At 31.7% G+C, this 19,544-nt stretch overlaps 2 protein-coding genes and 1 long non-coding RNA gene across 7 annotated transcripts; 2 read left to right on the top strand and 1 right to left on the bottom strand.

The window, feature by feature from the left end:
- Nucleotides 1–16: 16 nt before the first annotated feature.
- LOC137832875 (RNA demethylase ALKBH9B-like) lies at nucleotides 17–2,840 on the top strand. 2 transcript variants are annotated; one of them, XM_068641254.1, is made up of 6 exons: nucleotides 17–242; nucleotides 483–932; nucleotides 1,419–1,504; nucleotides 1,578–1,888; nucleotides 2,218–2,289; nucleotides 2,382–2,840. In XM_068641254.1, exons 1-6 carry the CDS (start codon nucleotides 113–115, stop codon nucleotides 2,608–2,610), a joined length of 1,278 nt encoding a protein of 425 aa, XP_068497355.1. In that variant the 5' UTR covers nucleotides 17–112; the 3' UTR covers nucleotides 2,611–2,840. The 2 variants fall into 2 exon arrangements, with proteins under 2 accessions (XP_068497355.1, XP_068497356.1); XM_068641255.1 differs by having other exon boundaries at nucleotides 33–242; nucleotides 2,223–2,289.
- Nucleotides 2,841–4,707: 1,867 nt separating this feature from the next.
- On the top strand, nucleotides 4,708–13,049 carry LOC137832874 (phosphatidylinositol 4-phosphate 5-kinase 7-like). 4 transcript variants are annotated; one of them, XM_068641252.1, is made up of 10 exons: nucleotides 4,708–5,186; nucleotides 6,274–6,442; nucleotides 6,561–7,631; nucleotides 8,042–8,209; nucleotides 9,227–9,392; nucleotides 10,368–10,478; nucleotides 10,550–10,737; nucleotides 11,483–11,637; nucleotides 11,752–11,905; nucleotides 12,653–13,049. In XM_068641252.1, exons 2-10 carry the CDS (start codon nucleotides 6,426–6,428, stop codon nucleotides 12,936–12,938), a joined length of 2,316 nt encoding a protein of 771 aa, XP_068497353.1. In that variant the 5' UTR covers nucleotides 4,708–5,186; nucleotides 6,274–6,425; the 3' UTR covers nucleotides 12,939–13,049. The 4 variants fall into 4 exon arrangements, with proteins under 4 accessions (XP_068497353.1, XP_068497350.1, XP_068497354.1 ...); XM_068641249.1 differs by having other exon boundaries at nucleotides 4,832–5,186; nucleotides 11,749–11,905; XM_068641253.1 differs by lacking the exon at nucleotides 4,708–5,186 and adding an exon at nucleotides 6,000–6,134.
- Nucleotides 13,050–15,910: 2,861 nt separating this feature from the next.
- On the bottom strand, nucleotides 15,911–17,824 carry LOC137832873 (uncharacterized). Its single transcript, XR_011084618.1, has 2 exons — nucleotides 16,585–17,824; nucleotides 15,911–16,181 (listed from the first exon to the last, which is right to left on the bottom strand). It is a non-coding gene; the product is annotated as an uncharacterized lncRNA (long non-coding RNA).
- Between the last annotated feature and the right edge of the window lie 1,720 nt (nucleotides 17,825–19,544).

The following is a 19,544-nucleotide window of genomic DNA, read 5'->3' as shown; positions in this document are numbered from 1 at the left end:
AATTAAATTTCTCTTTCTCTTTCATTTGTATAAATAATTCATATTCTCTCTCCGTAGACTTGACTTGGTAAGCACTGCCTCTTGACTTGGCAAACACCCTTAACAGTGGGTGATGATCTATGCTCTATCCATGGAGTTTCTCAGATCTTTGAAGAAAGATGACATCTTGGATCTCTTCTCTCATGACTTCTGTTCCAAGTGCCAACATCTTCTTCATTCTCGAATCACAACTCTACGCAAAAGTATCAAACACTTCATTCTCTTTATTTTCGTTTCATTAGTAACTCATCATTGCTTCTTTTGTTTTGATATAAGTATACCATAACATGTTACTTGCTTTTGCTTCTGAACTTTCAACTCAATTTCAGTTTTTTGCCTTCTTTTTTTAGTAAATTATGCATGTTTATCTGAATTAAGACTATGGGTATCATACATATGCTTCTATAGCCTGATGTCTGCATGTTGGTAATCGTTTTTTTCAGGAAAGTTGGATGAAACTTGGTCAACGGATGCAGGCTTTGAGTATTCTCTGGACATGCCCTTAAATGGTAGTGCTTCAAATTCACAGTCTTTGACTGGAAAACAATGGGATAATCCGAGGAACTCTTCACAGAGGCGTGATTCTGCTACTTCAGTGAATAAATGTTTGGTGGGGTGCAAGCAATCTGATTTTGAGCTGTTGTTAAATGATGGGATTTGTGAAGATTCTTCATTTGAAAATGGGTTATCTGAGGAAAAAAAGGAGAAAATCAGGTATTCTCTGGTTTGCTGCAGAAAGGACTTTACCTTTGTTGAAAAGGTAAATGGTAGACGCATAAATGTGGTACAGGGACTTGAACTTCACACTGAAGTTTTCAATGCGCTGGAGCAGAAGAAAATTGTTGAGTGGATGTATAGATTGCAATGGAGGGGAAAAGAAGGGAAACTTAAAGGTGTGTGAGGGCTGTGGTGCTTCTTGTTTTTTTTTTTTCTGTTTCTAAATTCTACAATTCAGTGATTCAGTCTTTTGATTTTCATATTTTAAGGTTTATGCACATGTTTGTTGCACTTTTTAAGTTTATTCTTGCAGTCCTAAAATTAGAGCTAAGATTCAAAAGGACCATTTGGTCTTCAAGTTTATGAAGTGTGGAACTAAATGTGAGCTCAATTGTTCCTTTAACATGCATCTCATCTGACTGGTTTTACTTGAGTAGTACATATACTCTTCATGCAGAACCCCATAATACATCAAAATCTCTTTAAGCACGTTCCATTCAAGAGTATGGCAACGTATTGCCTCTTGTTTAGCATATCGCAATCTGTTTCTGGGAGTAGATACTATGATTTAACATACCTCAAAGTCTACTTTAACCACTTGTACTTGTAGTAAAAGAGTATATCTACTCTGGTGAAAAATTTATGTGTTTTGTGTCTTACAGATCGAACATATTCTGAACCAAGAAAGTGGATGCGTGGTAAGGGACGTGTCACAATACAATTTGGCTGCTGCTACAATTATGCAGTGGTAGGACATAATTTCCTCCTTTTCTCACTCTTATTTGACTTTTTTGCTTATTTGCTTTTGTAAAACACTGCAGGATAGAAGTGGCAACCCTCCTGGCATAATGAGAGATGAAGAGGTTGATCCATTACCACCTGTGTTCAAGCAAATTATAAAGAGGATGATTAGGTGGAATATAGTTCCTTCCTCATGCATTCCTGATAGTTGCATTGTGAACATATATGAAGAAGGAGATTGCATTCCTCCTCACATTGATCATCGTGATTTTGTGAGGCCATTCTACACAGTGTCATTCTTGAGCGAGTGTAAAATATTATTTGGTTCAAATTTGCAAATTGTTAGTGCTGGAGAGTTTGCAGGTCCTGTATCCATTTCTTTGCCTGTTGGGTAAGCTTCCATTCCCCTCTCTTCACTTCCAATCAGATAAACTTTTGATCACAACCTCTATTTTTTCTGGTAGCTTTGTGTTTCTGACTAAATATTGTGGTTGTTTGATTATGTTTATGATTTTTTTTTATCGGCAAAGAATAAATAAAATAAAATGAAACACTTCAAGATATTCCGACTCTTATATAAATAATCTCAACACAAACTTCTTATCATGTAACCAACTGGGGATGCAACAGACATCACAACATATGAGTCACATTAACAATACCATATCAAGATACTATTTGTCATTGTTTAGACAACTAATGACCATTTTGATCATGTAGGTCAGTGTTTGTTTTGAAAGGCCATGGAGCTGACACTGCTAAGCACTGTATTCCATCTGTGTCATCAAAAAGGTCCTTTTTTTAATCTGTCAAATGCACTCAAAATTCCTTTCTCCTGTTTTATGTATGATTTTCTAAAGGCCCTTTTAATTTGTCTTTCATAGAATTTCAATTACTTTTAGAAAGATGAAGCAGAGCAAGCTACCATATAAGTTTTCACCCGATCCTGACTTAGTGGGAATCAAGCCACTTTCCTTTTCATCTCTGAACAAATCAGATAAAGCACAAGATGAAGATAGGAACCTAAATATTCAACAACACAAGGCTGAGAGTGTTGAATCTGAATCAGATGTAGTTTGTAACACAAAGAAGGCTTCGTTTCGTGTAAAATAAATTTGCTATTTACAGTGGAAGATCTAGAAAGATGAAGATCAACAAATTGGGATGCAGGTGAATGTAAAAGGTTCAGGGGACTTGTCTTAATTTTATTTTAGTATTGGTTGTGTTTAACTTCCACATAAAGAGTCATTGATCCATGTAAGATGATGCCCAAAATAACACAATTAAAGGACTAATATTTAACTAATGAAGACAATGGCTAAAACAAGGCAAATTTTTCTCCACCTCCATAATTTGGTTATTATGCTGAGTAAGTCGCTATGGTAAAATTGGTAGACACGCTGTTAATTGTGAAATTCGGTTTCAAACTTTTTAAGAATTTTCTCTCCATTCACTTTCATATTAATTGTGAAAGTCGTTTCAACTTTTTAAATTTTTTTAAATAATTTTAGATGAAGCATAATCTAACATCTTTAAACAATCTCAACTGTACCTCTACATCATTATACTTTTCTGGGTGTCGTGTTTGAGAAAGTAATTTCATCATTTGAATTTGAGTGTGTGAGAAGGTTGACTAAAAGATTTGTTATATTCGACATTCTCTAGTGTTAAGATATTTTTCTTTTCAGTTTTGTACTCCATTTTTACATATTTTTGAGTTTTTTGATTTCCGAAAAAATAAACGGAAACACAACCACCACCACTAAAAACACTACAAAACTGACTACTAACATTTACCACAAGCAACTATTATCATTTGAAAATGTAGAAGAATGCATCGCACTCTCCAGCATACTCAAAAGAGTATTGTTGAAATTAAAAAAAAAATATTCAAAAAAGTATTGTTGAAATTATAAAAAAATAAATAAAGATACAGGAGAAGATATGAATGTGCATGGAGAATTTGCCCTAAAGTCCTAAAATATTAATTACACTAACAAGTATTTTTTCTTGTATATATTAATAGTCCAAGTTTGCAAACACAGAAAAGAAAACCTCAATTATTGAGGCAGATATTTTTTTTTTCTCTCAATGGACCTGCAATCATATGTGCAGCATTATTTTCTAAATCAAGATATTACAAAGTATACATTTATCTTTTATAAAGATGTAATATTTAAAAAGTTAAGTTTTAAGGAAATTACCTAGCTAATTAAAACATTTAATTAAAAAATAAAGATGATTAAATTATATTCAAATAATGCAACTTAGTCATTTTTCATTACTTGGATGAAGCAGAAGAGTCAATAAGTGGTCTCGAATTAAATAAAATAAGTAGTCAATACTGTTGTTTTTTTTTAATAATGCACTTATATGATTAACTTCTTTTCAAACACCAAGAACGTGTGACAATTTAACAAGATTTATACTAAAAAAAAATATTAAATAAAAACTAGTTTTAGAGACCAAAATAACCTATTACTATTTGATTAAATTAGAGACAATTTTATAAACTAAAAAAATTATTGGTATCTAAAATTAGTTTCTATTATTAATAAAAGTTTATAAAATAGTTTCTAAATTTGATATTTAAACATTAACTACCAGAGTTTTAGTTACTTACTAACCAAACTAATCACAAGAATAATAAATTTTATTTTATTTATTTATTTATTTATAATAAATTTTTATTAATAATAGAAATCACTCTAGATACAATCAAACTTTTAAATATATAATTTAGTCAATATATTAATTAATTATTTTTTATCCTTAAATTTTGATTTTTATTTAATGATTTTCTTGTAGTATTAGTTAACAATTTTATTCTACTAATAAAATATGATAATCTTAATGCAACATAGTTTTTGTTGATATCTGTATATGTAGTTGAAACACAGATGGCAGATGAAAGTGATTAAGTTATTATAATAGTGATTAGGTAGATGCAACATTTGGGTAATATGAAAGGAATAGGATAAAGCAAGAATGCATGTTGAGAAGAATATGGTTCTGCGGTGGCCTTTTGTCCCTTTCGTGATCTTGCATAAAAGATCAGATACAGAACTACTATTTGCATTGCATGGCATTTTATTTTATGAATTCAACTTTATTCAGAAGAAAAAGCGAATTTAAACTTTAATGGGAAGTGGGTTTACATTTGAAAGTAGTTAGTGACAATTAATAACTTATTTAGCAAACGACGAAAATAAGAATAAGACATTACAAGGAGACAAGATGATTATATAAGACAGAGAATGTTTGATGGTTGAGGTGTCTCCATTTCAGGTTGCTAACTGACAGCAAAACAACTCGTCCATGTAGCACAAACACTGATAGAAATACAAATAAAGATACAAATAAAGGGCACTGTACATACATATGCTAAATATCTCAAACTTTACTAATTAAATTGAACTGTTTCAATAAACTAAGGTGATCGTTTGAATAAACTTCTCAAATAACTGGTTCACAACTTCACAACCAAAAGCTCTTTGAAAGAGAATCTAGCAAGGTTATATATGAGGAATCCTGAAGCTTTATCTGAGGAGGATCTGGGACTCTTGTAGAAGCATTTTGTTTTGCAAAGGTTGTAGTTTTTGTTTGTCTGAGGTTTTGATTCTTGGGAAGTTCTTCTTAGTTTGAGACTTTTGGATACATAATATTGATCTTCTGTGCATCCTTCCAAGGTCAGTTCAATGGTTATTATTCCTGTAAAGAATTATTTCAGTTTGTTCACTGTTTAATTCAACGTGTTTTTTCATTGTTATGCAATACACTTAAGGTTCATAACATCAATCAGTGACTCTTTTATTGAATTATGGAACTAACCCAGTTGCATATCTGGTTCAATATTAGTTTACCCATTTTATGTAGATGGTAAGTGCAAGTGGGGTTATTTCTACATTATCTCTTTCTTTAAAAAAAACTACTTTTTTAACTTCTGATTTAGTTTTCTGGACTGGATCTGATAATCATATTCAATTTCTTCTTTAGCAGTGGTTTATTCATATACTAGTTTATTCAAACATGTTTTTAGAATTTGGCTTATTGTTTAATTTAAATGATGTAGTGATAGTTCTGGGTTTACCCTTATATTCATTCTAAATTACAAATAAGCATAGCATCTGCAGATGTAATCCATTGGTGCAAGCTCTGTCATTCCACCTTAGACATAGTATGTGTGAAAATGTGATTGAGATTCTCTGCAGTTTTAAACAAACTGCATGAAACTTTAAATAGAGAAAACGTTTCATTTTATATTAAAATGAAAACTGATGTAACAGATATAAAGAATTAGATGTACAACTGTACCATCTAGAAGTTATTTTAAAACTCTGGAGGATTCGAATCTAAAGATATGAGGGAAAAAACCATGATTCTGCAATATCTCTCTCTTTCTGTAAAGGTGTCGAAAATTGGACTTTCTGCGAAAGCTGTTGAAAAGAAAACTCAGAATCTGTAATTAAAAATGAAGTTGTACTTTCCTCCTATTGATATAAATCCATACTTCATGGTCCTCTTCCTTACAGCAATGGGGAAAGTCTCCCTTCTTGGAAGTCCTTATTTAGTTGTTTTTCTTGATTCCATTTGACTATCACACAACAATTTGTCCGAGAGAGGAAGATTCTTTTATGGTAATTTGTTGGAAGATCTCAGAAATCATTTTCAGTAAAAGGAAAACTACTTAAGTTCTTCCTTCTAAGAAATCCTTTTACTTCAAGTTTTTCTTCCTTGCATTTTGAAACTCATTTATGATGTTTGTGCATGTCCCAGAGTTCATCATCTGCAATAATGTTGTGAGACTGGTGAAAGGAGATGAATTTACTTATCACAGATTCACAGCATGCTTAACCTTTAAGTAAAAAAAATGGTACATCTTATTCTCGTCCTAATACTGATCTAGATCAGAGAAAGGAGTGCAATTCATGGAGGATAGTGGAAGGTAAAATTCATGAAAACTCTCTCTCTGCTGCACTCTTGTGTTCTGTTTTTAATACCCCTTTGAGTGCAACTTCGCCTTAAGCTTGTAGCATGATTTCACTGTTTCTTGTTAATGTTAGGTTTGATGAGAAGTCCTTTTCAAATGGGGATGTCTACATAGGTATGATAAAGGGCATACTTCCCCATGACAAGGGAAAGTACACATGGTCAGATGGAACAGTGTATGAGGGTGATTGGGAAGGTGAGAAAATGACAGGAAAGGGTCTGGTTGTGTGGTCAACAGGAGCACATTATGAGGGTGAAATATGTGGAGGTTACCTACATGGTTATGGAACACTTACAACATCTGCAGGGTGCATCTATAGAGGGGGTTGGAAGATGAATGCTCAGCATGGAATTGGACTACAGAAATATTCCAATTCAGATGTTTATGAAGGTTTATGGAAAGAAGGAGTTCCTGAAGGGAGTGGCAGGTATACTTGGAATAATGGAAACATGTATGTTGGAAATTGGAAAAATGGGAGAATAGATGGTAGAGGGGTTATGAAGTGGGTTAAAGGGGATACCTTTCATGGTTTCTGGTCAAATGGGGTTATGCATGGATCTGGAGTTTATAGTTTTGGAGAGGGAGGTCTTTATATTGGGACATGGAATAAAGGGTTGAAGGATGGAAAAGGAGTGTTCTATCCAGCAGGTAGTAAACAACCATCCCTAAGGATGATATCTCATAGCCCTCATCATAGTGATGATAATGGTTTCTTATTGAATATACAAAAACATGAGGCTCCAAAAGCCAGAGTTAAGCGTAGCCTTTCTGAAAACATATCTGTCATTAGTAGATTCAAAAGTTTTCGTCAAATATCTCAAAGGACTTCTTCATTGAAGATAAATTTGGTCCGTGATGATTCTGCTCAAGACTGTGTTTGTCATGATTCTTCCCTTGCATTATCCAATGACTTGGATGAAGATCAATCTGAGGCATCATCAGTTAAAAGTACTTTGGTTTATGAAAGGGAGTACGTGCAAGGTGTTCTGATTATGGAGAGAATTAGTGAGTGCTCTGAGTCATCACGTAAAAAGAAGCAGCAAAATAAGTTTAGTGTGAAGCAAGTAAAGAAGAGTTCATGTTTGGACAATTTTCAAGGCCAGCGAAGCTATTATCTTAAGCTTAATTTGCAGCTTGGCATCAGGTAAAATAATTGATCAGATGTTTATAGTGACCCCTTCTAGATTATTTTTGGATAAATTGATAGCTATGTTAACATTAACAGTTGTAGTTATCATCTATGTAACATAGACACTTGATACAATATGGATACGGACACGAAAACACGTATAATCTCTAAAATGTAGGACATAGAGACACGGATCTATATATTATATAATTATGAATATATAAATTGACAATAAAGATTTATGTGCATAAATATGTTTCAGTTTTTTTTAACAGAAAGATGTTTCTCATGTGTGGTGTGCCAGTACCAATTAAGAGACGTGTTTGAGCCTCATAGGTTATCATCATATTTGGAAGTACCTTATTGTGTTTAGCATTGTGTGCCATATGGTGTTTTGTCTTGAATTACGCTATATAAATCCTCAGATATACTGTTGGCAAGATTACACCAGTGCCTGCACGCGAAGTTCGATCATCTGATTTTGGGGATCGAGCTAGAATAAGGATGTACTTTCCAAGGGCTGGTTCAAAGCTTACTCCACCACATTCTTCAATAAACTTTTACTGGAAAGATTATTGCCCTATGGTGTTCAGGTATTAACTTTATCTATACCATGCTTTCTATAACTTCGAAATCAGTAGAGTGCACTATGCATTTGACTACTTTCCATATGGCTACAATTTGATTGATTTTATGAGAAAGTTCTTTGAGCTCAAAGCACACTATAAATTATTTTTGTTGGGTTTTGTTTGTGAATCATTATTGAACCTTATTTTACTGAAGTGGTTCCACAGTGCAAAACACTAAAAAACCTATGGAAAGAATGACCAAACTGATGGAGTTTTAGTTTAAGTCCTGTTCCTACCAAAAATGAACTCGATGAGGACTACGTGTTCATCGGGGAACGAGCTTTCAGTTGGTCTCCGATGAGAGAGGGAGGTCCACCTGCAAAAAAACTCTTCGATGCTTAAGTCAGTAGGAACACAAAGATGATGATAAATTCTTAACAAAGAGCCGAGAGTATAGAATAGAGTTTAGTGTGTGAGACAAGATAAATTGTACTTCCTAGAGAATGACATTTATCGATCTTTTAGGTGACGAACTTTGGGTTGGCTGTATGTTTGTCAATCATTGCTCCATAAATAGTTGCTCGTCATTAAAGGCTCATTGAGTAGGCCGTTTTATTCATAATGGTATGACAATAAAAACTCGATTAAGGGATGTATACAGTCACCCGAGCTCTTTGGCATTCCCGATCTTATGTACAAGTCCCAATCCTTTCTTAGAGGAAAATAAACTTAAATAACCATGGTGATACAAAGTGTCAACAGCAGATTATGCTAGACAATGAGTTGAGATTATAGCAGCATGAATGTTTGCCAAAATAGGAAAACCTAGTCAGGGCAATGCTCAGAAGCAGAGGCTCTTTTATGATCTATGAATTGGTGGAATCCACATAAACAACACAAGATTTCCCAAGACTTTGTTCCTTTAATGCTGTTGAAGTTCTCATGCATGTGATTAATTCATGCTCCCTCTAGTATGCAGCTTTACATATATCTTGGTCTTATCTTGGTTCTTGGCATAATCACACTAGCCTATATTTCCAGGAATTTGAGAGAGATGTTCAAGTTAGATGCTGCAGAGTACATGATGTCCATTTGTGGAGATAGTGGTCTAAGGGACTTATCTTCTCCTGGAAAAAGTGGCAGCATCTTCTATCTCTCTAAAGATGATAGGTTTGTGATCAAGACTGTGAATAAATCAGAACTACAGGTTTGTTGTCCCAAAACTTTATTTTTCTTGTTCAATCCAGAATTTTGTTATAATAATATTAATAATCTTATATTGAATTCATAAGCCAGTGCATGAGTTTGGCTTTATAGAGTTCTATGGTGGGATTAGTAAAAACATTAGTTATGAAAAGGTGTCCAATGAAATAATGGACCATTTTCTGACTACAAACAGATTCCTTTCACATGTAGATAGATTTCTATAATTCTGCCTCATGGCCTTATAAAAGAGACAGTTAATTTCTTCGTATTCGTTCCAAGGTCGAAGTACCATTTTCTGTCTCCTCTCTATTTAATATAGATTATTGATCATATATATTAAATATAGGAGACAGAAATGACTAGAAGTAAACAATTTTCCTCTTCAAAATTATTCTGTTTGAATACCTCATTGTCATACTTTGAAACGTGGTTTAGTTTTTAAACATTTTACACATCAAAAGTGTTCCCACTTTCCTTTTACATGTATTATCTTGTGAGAGGAGGCATAGTTAGTATCTGATATCCTCAATCTAACCTGATTACAGTTACTATTTAAAAAACAATAACAAATCATTTTTTTCTGATAAAGAAGCACTACAAGAAACAGTACATATAGCCTCCGTTGGATTTTGGACGCTAAATGTCCTTTATCGTGGGCATAGCTTCGACTGGTGAGGAGAAGCTAAAACGCTAATCTTTATACGAGGGGTTACAACTACTGGTGTAGGCTTAACCTTCTTTAGTTTGAAGCTAGTAGACAATCTAACCCTTACTGTTAGAGGTTCGAGTCCTTTTCTTCGCCGTTAAGAGCAAACTTCCTCCTAAAATAGAGAGGGACAAGCCCACTCTGGATGCTATAATGCAGCTTAATACCGTCTATAATTTAAGAGACGCTTAAATTTGGTCTCTAAATTACTGTTTTCTTGTAGTGCAGGATGTCACACATGTTTATATGCATATGTTTGTTTTGGTGTAGGTTCTGCTTAGTATGCTTCCTAAATATTATCGTCATGTAGGAGATCATGAGAATACTCTTATAACAAAGTTCTTTGGGCTCCATAGAATAACACTAAGAGGTGGAAAGAAGGTATCACCTGTTACCTATCTTGAGCTTCTTTCTCTCTTCTTTCAAATTGAATAGCTTATTTTGTTTACCAGGTCCGTTTTGTGGTCATGGGGAATGTGTTTTGCACAGAACTACAAATCCACCGTCGTTATGACCTCAAAGGGTCTTCACATGGAAGATATACAGACAATGATAAAATCAATTGCAACACAACATTGAAAGATCTTGATCTAAAATATGAGTTTCACATGGATAAAAAACTTCGAGAATCCCTACTCAAGTAAGTTGCCAGGGTATTAAATTCATGTGCTTCTATAATTGTTTATGTTAACTGGTTTTCCTATTGGAAATTAATAACTGGTTTTCCTATTGGAAATTAATAACTGGTTCTTAAGTGTTTATGTGTAAGGAATCTACCAGGCAATAGATCTTTACCTTTTTCGGTGAATTAATAATACTGATCTTACTATTTTAAGGTTGACATATTACTACTCAAAATTTATCATGCTCCATGTTTTGGTACTTGGTTGTTTATCAATTTTAGTTGGGTGTAATGGTTTACATGCCATAAGAAATGTATGATGAAAAGTTGACAAATGCAGCAATATTGAATAAATAAATATGGAACACTTTAGGGGTGAACCAACCTTTATACATCTTACCCAAAAATAGCATCTAACAAAAATCAATTAAAGAATTCTAAAGCCTACCAAACTACTCTACCAAGAGTCCACACAACCATAAACCAACAAGCTAAAACCAAAACTAAATAGAGTATAGGCAAACCAAAGATTCAAGACACCAATCTGAATATGAAAAACAAGTAGATGGAATTTTAGAGGAAAAGACCAAACCTTCAATTTTGTCAAAGAGAAAGCCTTTGAATGATCCACTACCACCTTTAAAGATGCCTTTGTTCCTAACATGCCAAATTTCACTAACCACCGCAATTCAGACATTCTCCAATACTAAATTGACATAATTAGGTGCATTAATCATAATCTGAATTTGGATTTCTGGTGAAGGCAAATTTCCCTGGATTGCAAGTTCTTGGAGTCACAGCATATAATTGATTACAGCCTTCTGTTGGGATTACATTTCCGAGCTCCAGAGAATATGAAGGCCTTCGTGGAACATCATGAATCAATGCAGCATCAGGAGAATTTACCTTCCGGAGATGGTAAGTAAAGTAACTCCACCAGTGTTTATGAAGAAAAACAAATCTATATTTTGGTATATAAATCTTGGTAAACTGATATCTTATGTGTATAATTTTATGTCACTATATAAGAAGAGGAACACTTGATTCTTCCCAAAGGGTTACTATTAGTTTCCCATGAACCAAGCATAGTGAACACAGCACCTGGACCTCACATCAGAGGGAATACATTGAGGGCATACTCCATGGGTGATACTGAAGTTGATCTTTTACTGCCTGGTACTGCAAGGTACTTTCTATGATTCTGTCATTGTTTTCTCTTCTGCACTGCACTACATATTATTTTGGTGTTGCCTTGTTGAAATTTGAAGGGAATCTTAGCCTGCAACTTTACATGAATTTTCTTCCATCTTATTCAGATTCTAATATTCAATATAAATACTTTCCAAGTACTAGAAGTAGAAAATTACTTATGATATATTTCAACTATTAATAAGAGATGTTTTTTTTATCAGTAAAGAATAAATAAAATAGAAGAAGACACTTCAGGATGTCACCAATCTTATACAGAAATTGGCCAAAAGCCAAACTACTCAACACCTAACCAACAAAGATTCCGTCAGACTTTATAATCACCAAACCAAGCATCAGAAACACATATAGGAAAGAAACAACAGAACCACAACAAAACACTAAAACATTATCTCTCAGAAGGCCCTACCTTTTTTCCACTGCATGCAGAGAAAAACAAGACAAAAGAAAATCCCCCTAAAATTAATAGAAGAGAGGTATTAGGACCAATAAAAACTGTTGTGACAAACACCACAGTGTGAAAAGATTGACAGAGTCTTATCTCACAAGTAGTCAAAGGTTTGATCCTCAAGTTCGTGTCTAGAAAAAACATATGTTGGTTGGAGGGGTCAATCTCAGAAGAAAAAAAACATTAGCTTCTCACTTTTTCATAAATGTCATGATCTTTCTGGTTTGTTGTTTTGTAATGAGATGTGTAATGGTGAGTTCTGATTTTGTTACTCAGGTTGAGGGTGCAGCTTGGAGTAAACATGCCAGCTCAAGCAACTCGGAAGATTGTGGAGGATAAGGTGGAGGAGGCAAAAGAAGTAGAGCTTTTTGAGGTATACGATGTTGTCCTCTACATGGGCATAATTGATATATTGCAGAGTTATAATCTGAAAAAGAAAATCGAGCATTCATACAAATCACTCCAGTTTGATCCTATTACAGTATCAGTAGTTGAACCCAAAATGTATGCTCAACGTTTCCTCAAATTCTTGGAGGAAAAAGTTTTCCCTCAGACCCCCTGAAATTTATTTTTGGTTTAATCCTTCTCTGTATATTAGATGTTTCAAAGGAAGAGTGTTTTATTTTTTTCATTACCTCAGTCTCAGTATATATAAATAGTTTCTTTACCTCAATCTCAGTAAAACTGGTTTATAAGGTGAGGTTTGTACTTATTTATGTATTATGAAATGTCCTAATCTCTATTCGATGTGTGATCACTAACACACATCCTCATGTCAAGGCTACCAACTCATGCGTGAGACTATATATTATAACTATCCGATGGCGGGACTCAACAAACAATCGTCAGGGTATGCTCGAAATGAATCTAATACCATATTAAGAAGTTGATTTTAAGTTTAATTCAACCTTGTAAAACCGATTTGTAGAGTAAGGTGATATGAAAGGAGTGTCTCTTCATTACAAGACTTGTTCATGTATTGATTAATGTTATTTACTCTTTTCTCTGACATTAATTTTATGCAAGAAAGATGATAAGGAATGCATATTAAACCATTTCTCAAATTTTGCTCCTAAGAATTGTGCAACAGTATTCTTGGTAGTGATTTGGAAATGGGAGTATTCAAAGTTGTTCCATTAATTTATGATGCAAAAGTGACACTTACCTAAAGAAGCTTCTGATTAGGATTTTTAAACTAAAAATATGAATAGCAAGATGCAATATATAGAATAATTTTACGTAAAAATAATTTCAAATTCAACACCTATTTAAGTAGAAGGACTCAAACCATAAAGCAGTGATATATGTGTTTTCTGAAGCAAACTTTATAGAATCATATAAACTAATTCAAACAAAAATAAGGATTTTGAGTTTTAGCACTTTTTTTGCACATTTATTTTAGAACAAAGTTTTGGTTTTGGTTTGAGAAAATAAATAAATAAATAAAATGAGAAAAATAAGTTGAGAAAAGAGAAATAATTAAAAATAAAATTAAATGTTTGTTATTCAGCAAAATATAAATAATTAAAATTATTTAAAAACTGTATAATTTGATAAAAAAATATAGGTAAATCCTATAAATTATTTCTTATTTTCCCTCTTCTACCAAACTCCTAATATCAATTATTTTCTTTTCCATTATTATCAAACACGATTCTTTTCTTCTTTCATTGGATCATTCACCCCTTCTCACAAATTTGCTCACTTTTTCTTTTTTTATTTCTCAGCATTCTCTACCCATTTCACAGCCTAGCTTATTAGGTAAAAAACATTATGAAACGAATTTCGATGCAGAATTCAAAACCAGCACATAAAGGCACCGAAAGAAATGAAGTCAGAAGCATTTGAATAAAAAAACTTGCAATTAAATAGTTTTCTTTCTTGAAGAGTTTCTCTTTTAAAAAGAGAAGAAAAAGAAAGGGTGAAGGGTTAGATATATATTCTTGTCTTCTTGTTTAGAAAAGATCCAAAGATGTATTTGAATTTTGAGTTCAGAAATGGCAGAATAAAAAAAAGAGAATCAGATTCAATAGTAAGAAATGATTACACAATTATCACATGGTATGTCTCAGCTGCACAACCTCAGATATTCGTACACATCTCATGCTAAAATAAGCTCAAACCAACAATATTTTTTCAACTCAACAAAAACCTAAAATGCATGCATATATATATATAATAATATCTACTTCAACTTTCTTCATTCACTTAATTTTATTTTGAATAATGTTTAAATTGTTATGGTAATAGAAATAAATATTTATTTAATGAAGGAGTGAGAGATTATTCTGAAATTTTTTTTCTTAATACAAGTTAAAGTTGGATCTCGTCAAAGTTAAAACTATCATCAGCGAATTTCTCGTTGTTTGATTGGTCTCTTAAATCTATGATATATATGTACTCAATTAAAAACTCTTGATAGATAATGAGATTGATTCTTAAACTTTAGTTGTTTTTAACCGAATAGACAATTGATATTTTTTAAGTTTTATGTTTTTTTTTTATATGAGAGTTAAACCATAAATGATGAGATTTTTTTTTTTTTTTTCAGATAAAAAAAATATATTAGAAGATTGAATGAACATTGAAAATATATATTAGAAGACCGTGCAACCACTTCATAAAGAATCAGAGGTTTCATCATAAGATATAAAAAAAGAATTGAGCTTTTCTTTTCTTCTGTATTCCACAACTTTTTCCACCTAAAAGGTTCTGCTTTCTGGACCTGCGTTCTGAGAGGAACAAAAAAGTATTTGTTGAAAGGTAACAACATATTCCTGTGATGTACACAAGGAAAGAATTGCATGTGTGCAGCATCAGATTTTTATATTTTTTTATTAATTTTGTTACTTTTGGGATGAAACACATGTGCATGCCACAAGTGAACTACAATATTGTGACTATATATATTTACTGTCATTTCAGTTTGTCTAGTTTGAGAAACTATGATGACTGAATCCATCTTCTTAAACTCAATAGTAAATGAGTTTTTTGCACTAATAAATGCATGGTTATAGCATAATTAATTTTAGTCACTGTGGATGCCAATAAGGAGAATATGTTGGCTTGATGAACTCACTTGATTAACACAATTTAATTTGTTCAGGTATGAATTGATCATTAGTTATGTTCAATGAATGAAGTGTAAAGTTTCTTATATATTTTTTTTTATCAATAAAAATGATTGAATAACAGAAACCACTTAGGGGTGGTTCAACCCTTATACTCTTTCTCCAGTTTCAAACTTGAAAGAACAAAGCTTGATCAAAACCAATAATATGAGGCAGCAAAACAAAACAAAAACTGAAACATGTTACATCAAGAAAAATGAGAATCAAAGATTAGACTGCAGTTATTACATTTTCATGAATTCTTGACTATTGCAGATAAATATGAGCATGTCACAGCAACTGCAAAGAGTCTATGGCCTAAGTACCACCACACACCCTTCCTCCTACCTCCACCTTTTATACATTGAAATAAGCAAAAAGCTCTAAAATTGAGGAGAAGGGTGAGGAACAAACCAAAGGAAAATGTATGTCACACAAGTTTGGTTACAGATACATTTATCTTGCTAGAAGTGATATATTGACAAATTGTATCACTATACAGTTTATAATTTTACTTTATACATGAAATAACAAAAATTATCTTTCTTCATATCATCAATTACAAATAGTATATTGGAATAAAGAATAAGTTCTCTATGTATCTTGTTTATCTTGTCTTCATGAATATCTTCTAAGTACAATTTGATCTTCATTGTCTTCATAAATCTTCTAAGTACAATTTGATCTTCATTCACCTGGGCACGTTTTCATAGAATGAAAACATATTAATTAAATCAACTTAATAAAGGAATAATTGTTTATTCAACGGGTTAATGGTAAACTATTATGAAGTCTTCTACTTGATACAGGTGAAAGTTTGATATTGAATTTCGTCAAAAATACCTTTCAACAAGTTTTTCATTTTTTGATTGATGTTGTTTCTCATTTGTCGATTGATGTTTAAAACCTCTGATACATACGTACTCAATTAATAGTAATTGATAGAGAAACAAAGTCTTTTTTTTACTTTGTAAAAGAGTTAAATCACTCCTAAAATAAATCAACATCAATTAAACCAAGTTAATATAGAAATCACTGATGAAATTGTAAATGCCAATGACTAAAATAATTATGAAAAGAGAAAGAAAAGGATGTTACCTGAAAAAGTAAAGGCAACTACTTCCATGAAGTGAGACTTGATTGACAACAAGAAAAGATGGTTGGGAATCACAAACCCTAAAGATGCTATAGCTACTCTGACAGAATACACAATTTCAAAGTTCCTTGGGTTTCACAAAACACATTATTCAACTTCAAAAACTCATATCAATCACTGACTAATCATAATCCCAGAAAAATTATTTATATGTAAAGATTTGAAGTCTGATCTCCTTTTAGTTAGATATTATCAATTGCACAAATCTCAAGTCTAAATAGTTCAGTTAAATCACGAGAGTGGTTGAAAGAAAAGAACATATATATGGAGCCACAAGAAACATGACAAATAAAAACACCAACAACAACCTCAAAGGCATCTTTTTAATCTTAGTTCGATAGAGTTTTTGACAAAATCTTCAATGTTTTGTCTCATGCAATGCCTGAATTCACAAACACAAACCATAGAGTTTTTCATCATCTTCCTCAAAGAGTTTTGCTTTGGCATCACCTCAGTTATTAGAATGAAAATAATGTTTTGACAATTCAATAACCATCAATATTAATAATAAATTTAAAAAATAAATATACATAATAAACAATAAATTTCAATTAATATATATAATAAATGACAACTTTATAATTAAATATTAAAATAATTATATAAAAAATATGAGTTGTCAATGTCTCATTACTCTTATCTTACCAGAATCAATCATCGCCATGCGAAAAAGAGAGATCGAGTTAACGGGAATGAAGCCTGGTCCGAGATCACACGAAGGGTAGCCTCAAAATTCAACCTTTAAAGCTTTTTTGTTTGAAGGGATCAAGAAGAATGAAACCCAGAAATTAAGCTTCAAAGGATGAACAAAAAGTCAAAACCACACCAGTTTCATGCAGATACCTCGAGCCAAACAACATTCCCATCAACCACAATCTCCCATCACGAACCACACACATCTGAGAAAAAAGATGAAAGAAGAAAGAAGATCTAAATAATAAGTGAATTTGATCGGAAGAAACCCTTGTTCTCATCTCAGACTCGTTTGAGAGAGCAAGAGAGAGGAAAATGGTGACAGAACGTAAGCTAAAGCAAGGAATGACAGTGAAAGAGAGAGAGCAAAAGCAAAGGAAACCCTCACATATATATAAAACCTAACCCTCCATTTTTATATAACTCACTCACCTAATATACCTACAATGTCTCTCTCTCTCTCTCTCTCATTTTTCATCACATAGCATATAGCACACATATATATATATATACATCATAGGCTGTATATGCATGATAAATTTATAAAGGAAGGTGAAATATTGGATTTTTTTATAAGAGTTGGAACATTCCTGAAGTGTATATATAAGAGTTAAAATACTTTTGAAGTGTCTTATTTTATTTTATCTGAAGTGTATATATAAGGGTTAAGATACTTCTGAATTGTCTTATTTTATTTTATTTATTCTTTTGAAATGTCTGTATAAGAGTTAAAACACTCTTAAAATGTCTCATTTTATTTTATTTATTCATTACTGATAACAAAAATTGATATAAAGAATGTGAAATGAGCATTTAAATAAAAAACCTAACCCTTGCTGTTAAGGAGGCGTGATTAGGGTTCAACGGTCTCTTTAATTAATTTGGCATCTTTAATAAATATTCTCTGAGAATACAGCCAAACTTAATTTGGAAGGAAAACATGCCCAAATATTTATCAAATCACTTCCCTACTTATTTTGGATCCAATCTCACATATTTTAAAACCCTCCTTCTTCTCATTTTCTTCTCTTTCTCAAACTCATTTATTTTAGAAAAATATTACTCTAAAAAATTGCAAATAAAAATAAACTAGATATTAACTATAATTTTATCAATATAATTTTTAAATTATTTTATTTTATTATGAATTATTTCTTTTTCCGGTTATAATATAATATACGGTTGTGAGTTGTAATATAATACAAAATTTTATATCAACATCTAAAAACATTATAGATTTTTATTGTTTTTCTATATCTTAAGTGTTTTTAGGAAACTATTTAAAAAGCATAATACATTTTTTTATCAAAATAAATAAAATAAAATAAAATCCTTTAGAGTGTCTTAATTTTATAAAAAAAAATCCAGATCAAACTTCTTGACACCCAACACTACAAGAAAATCTTGAAATAAAAATTAATTTTAGAGACAAAAAATAATTAGTTGTTATAGTGACTAAATTAGAAATTATTTTAGAGACTACAGAATTTGTTTTGTTTCTAAATTAGTTTCTATTATTGTTAAATGATTTATAAATTGGTATCTAATTAGTAAGGGTTTTTGCTACCAAATTTATAATCTAAATAATTGGTAGTTAAAACCTTGATGGATAATAAGATACCAATTTAAAAATTATTTAACAATAATAGAAATTAATTTAGAAATCATTTTTTTTTTAATTTTCAAAATGGTATCTAATTTAGTCACTATAACAACTAATTATTATTGCAACCACCTAAATACATCTAGGTTATTCCAATGCAAAATTAATTGCTTGTTATACTAATTAAGAAAATAATTAATATGATTTAATTCTAGTGATCATATAATTAAATATAATTAAGAAAATATTTGTTTTTCTTGCAATGCTTGATTGTAACTGAAGAGAGAGAAGGGGAATTGAATTGAGTGAGTGTTCTGTTTCATTGGACTTTGTGCTTTTGCTCCGTGTGGGGCCCACCTACGTTTTATCCTCACTCACTCACCCAATCATATCTTAATCATCATACATCAATTTCTATATATCTTTTTTCAACACCCTTTTTTATTACCTCAATTTCATAATTATATTCCAATGATTTCAAATAAATATTATTTTAACTTCTAATTCTTATATTTTTTTTTCTATTTTTAAAACATTATGTGGAAAATACTCAAAATAAATTTCAAATAAAATATATTTAGTTATAGTACAACTCCCTCTTTATTA

This window comes from Phaseolus vulgaris, chromosome 6, assembly GCF_000499845.2.
Source record: "Phaseolus vulgaris cultivar G19833 chromosome 6, P. vulgaris v2.0, whole genome shotgun sequence".
NCBI lineage: Eukaryota > Viridiplantae > Streptophyta > Magnoliopsida > Fabales > Fabaceae > Phaseolus > Phaseolus vulgaris.
The sequence above is the reverse complement of the archived record's forward strand: the minus strand, read 5'-3'. Positions and strand labels throughout refer to the sequence as shown.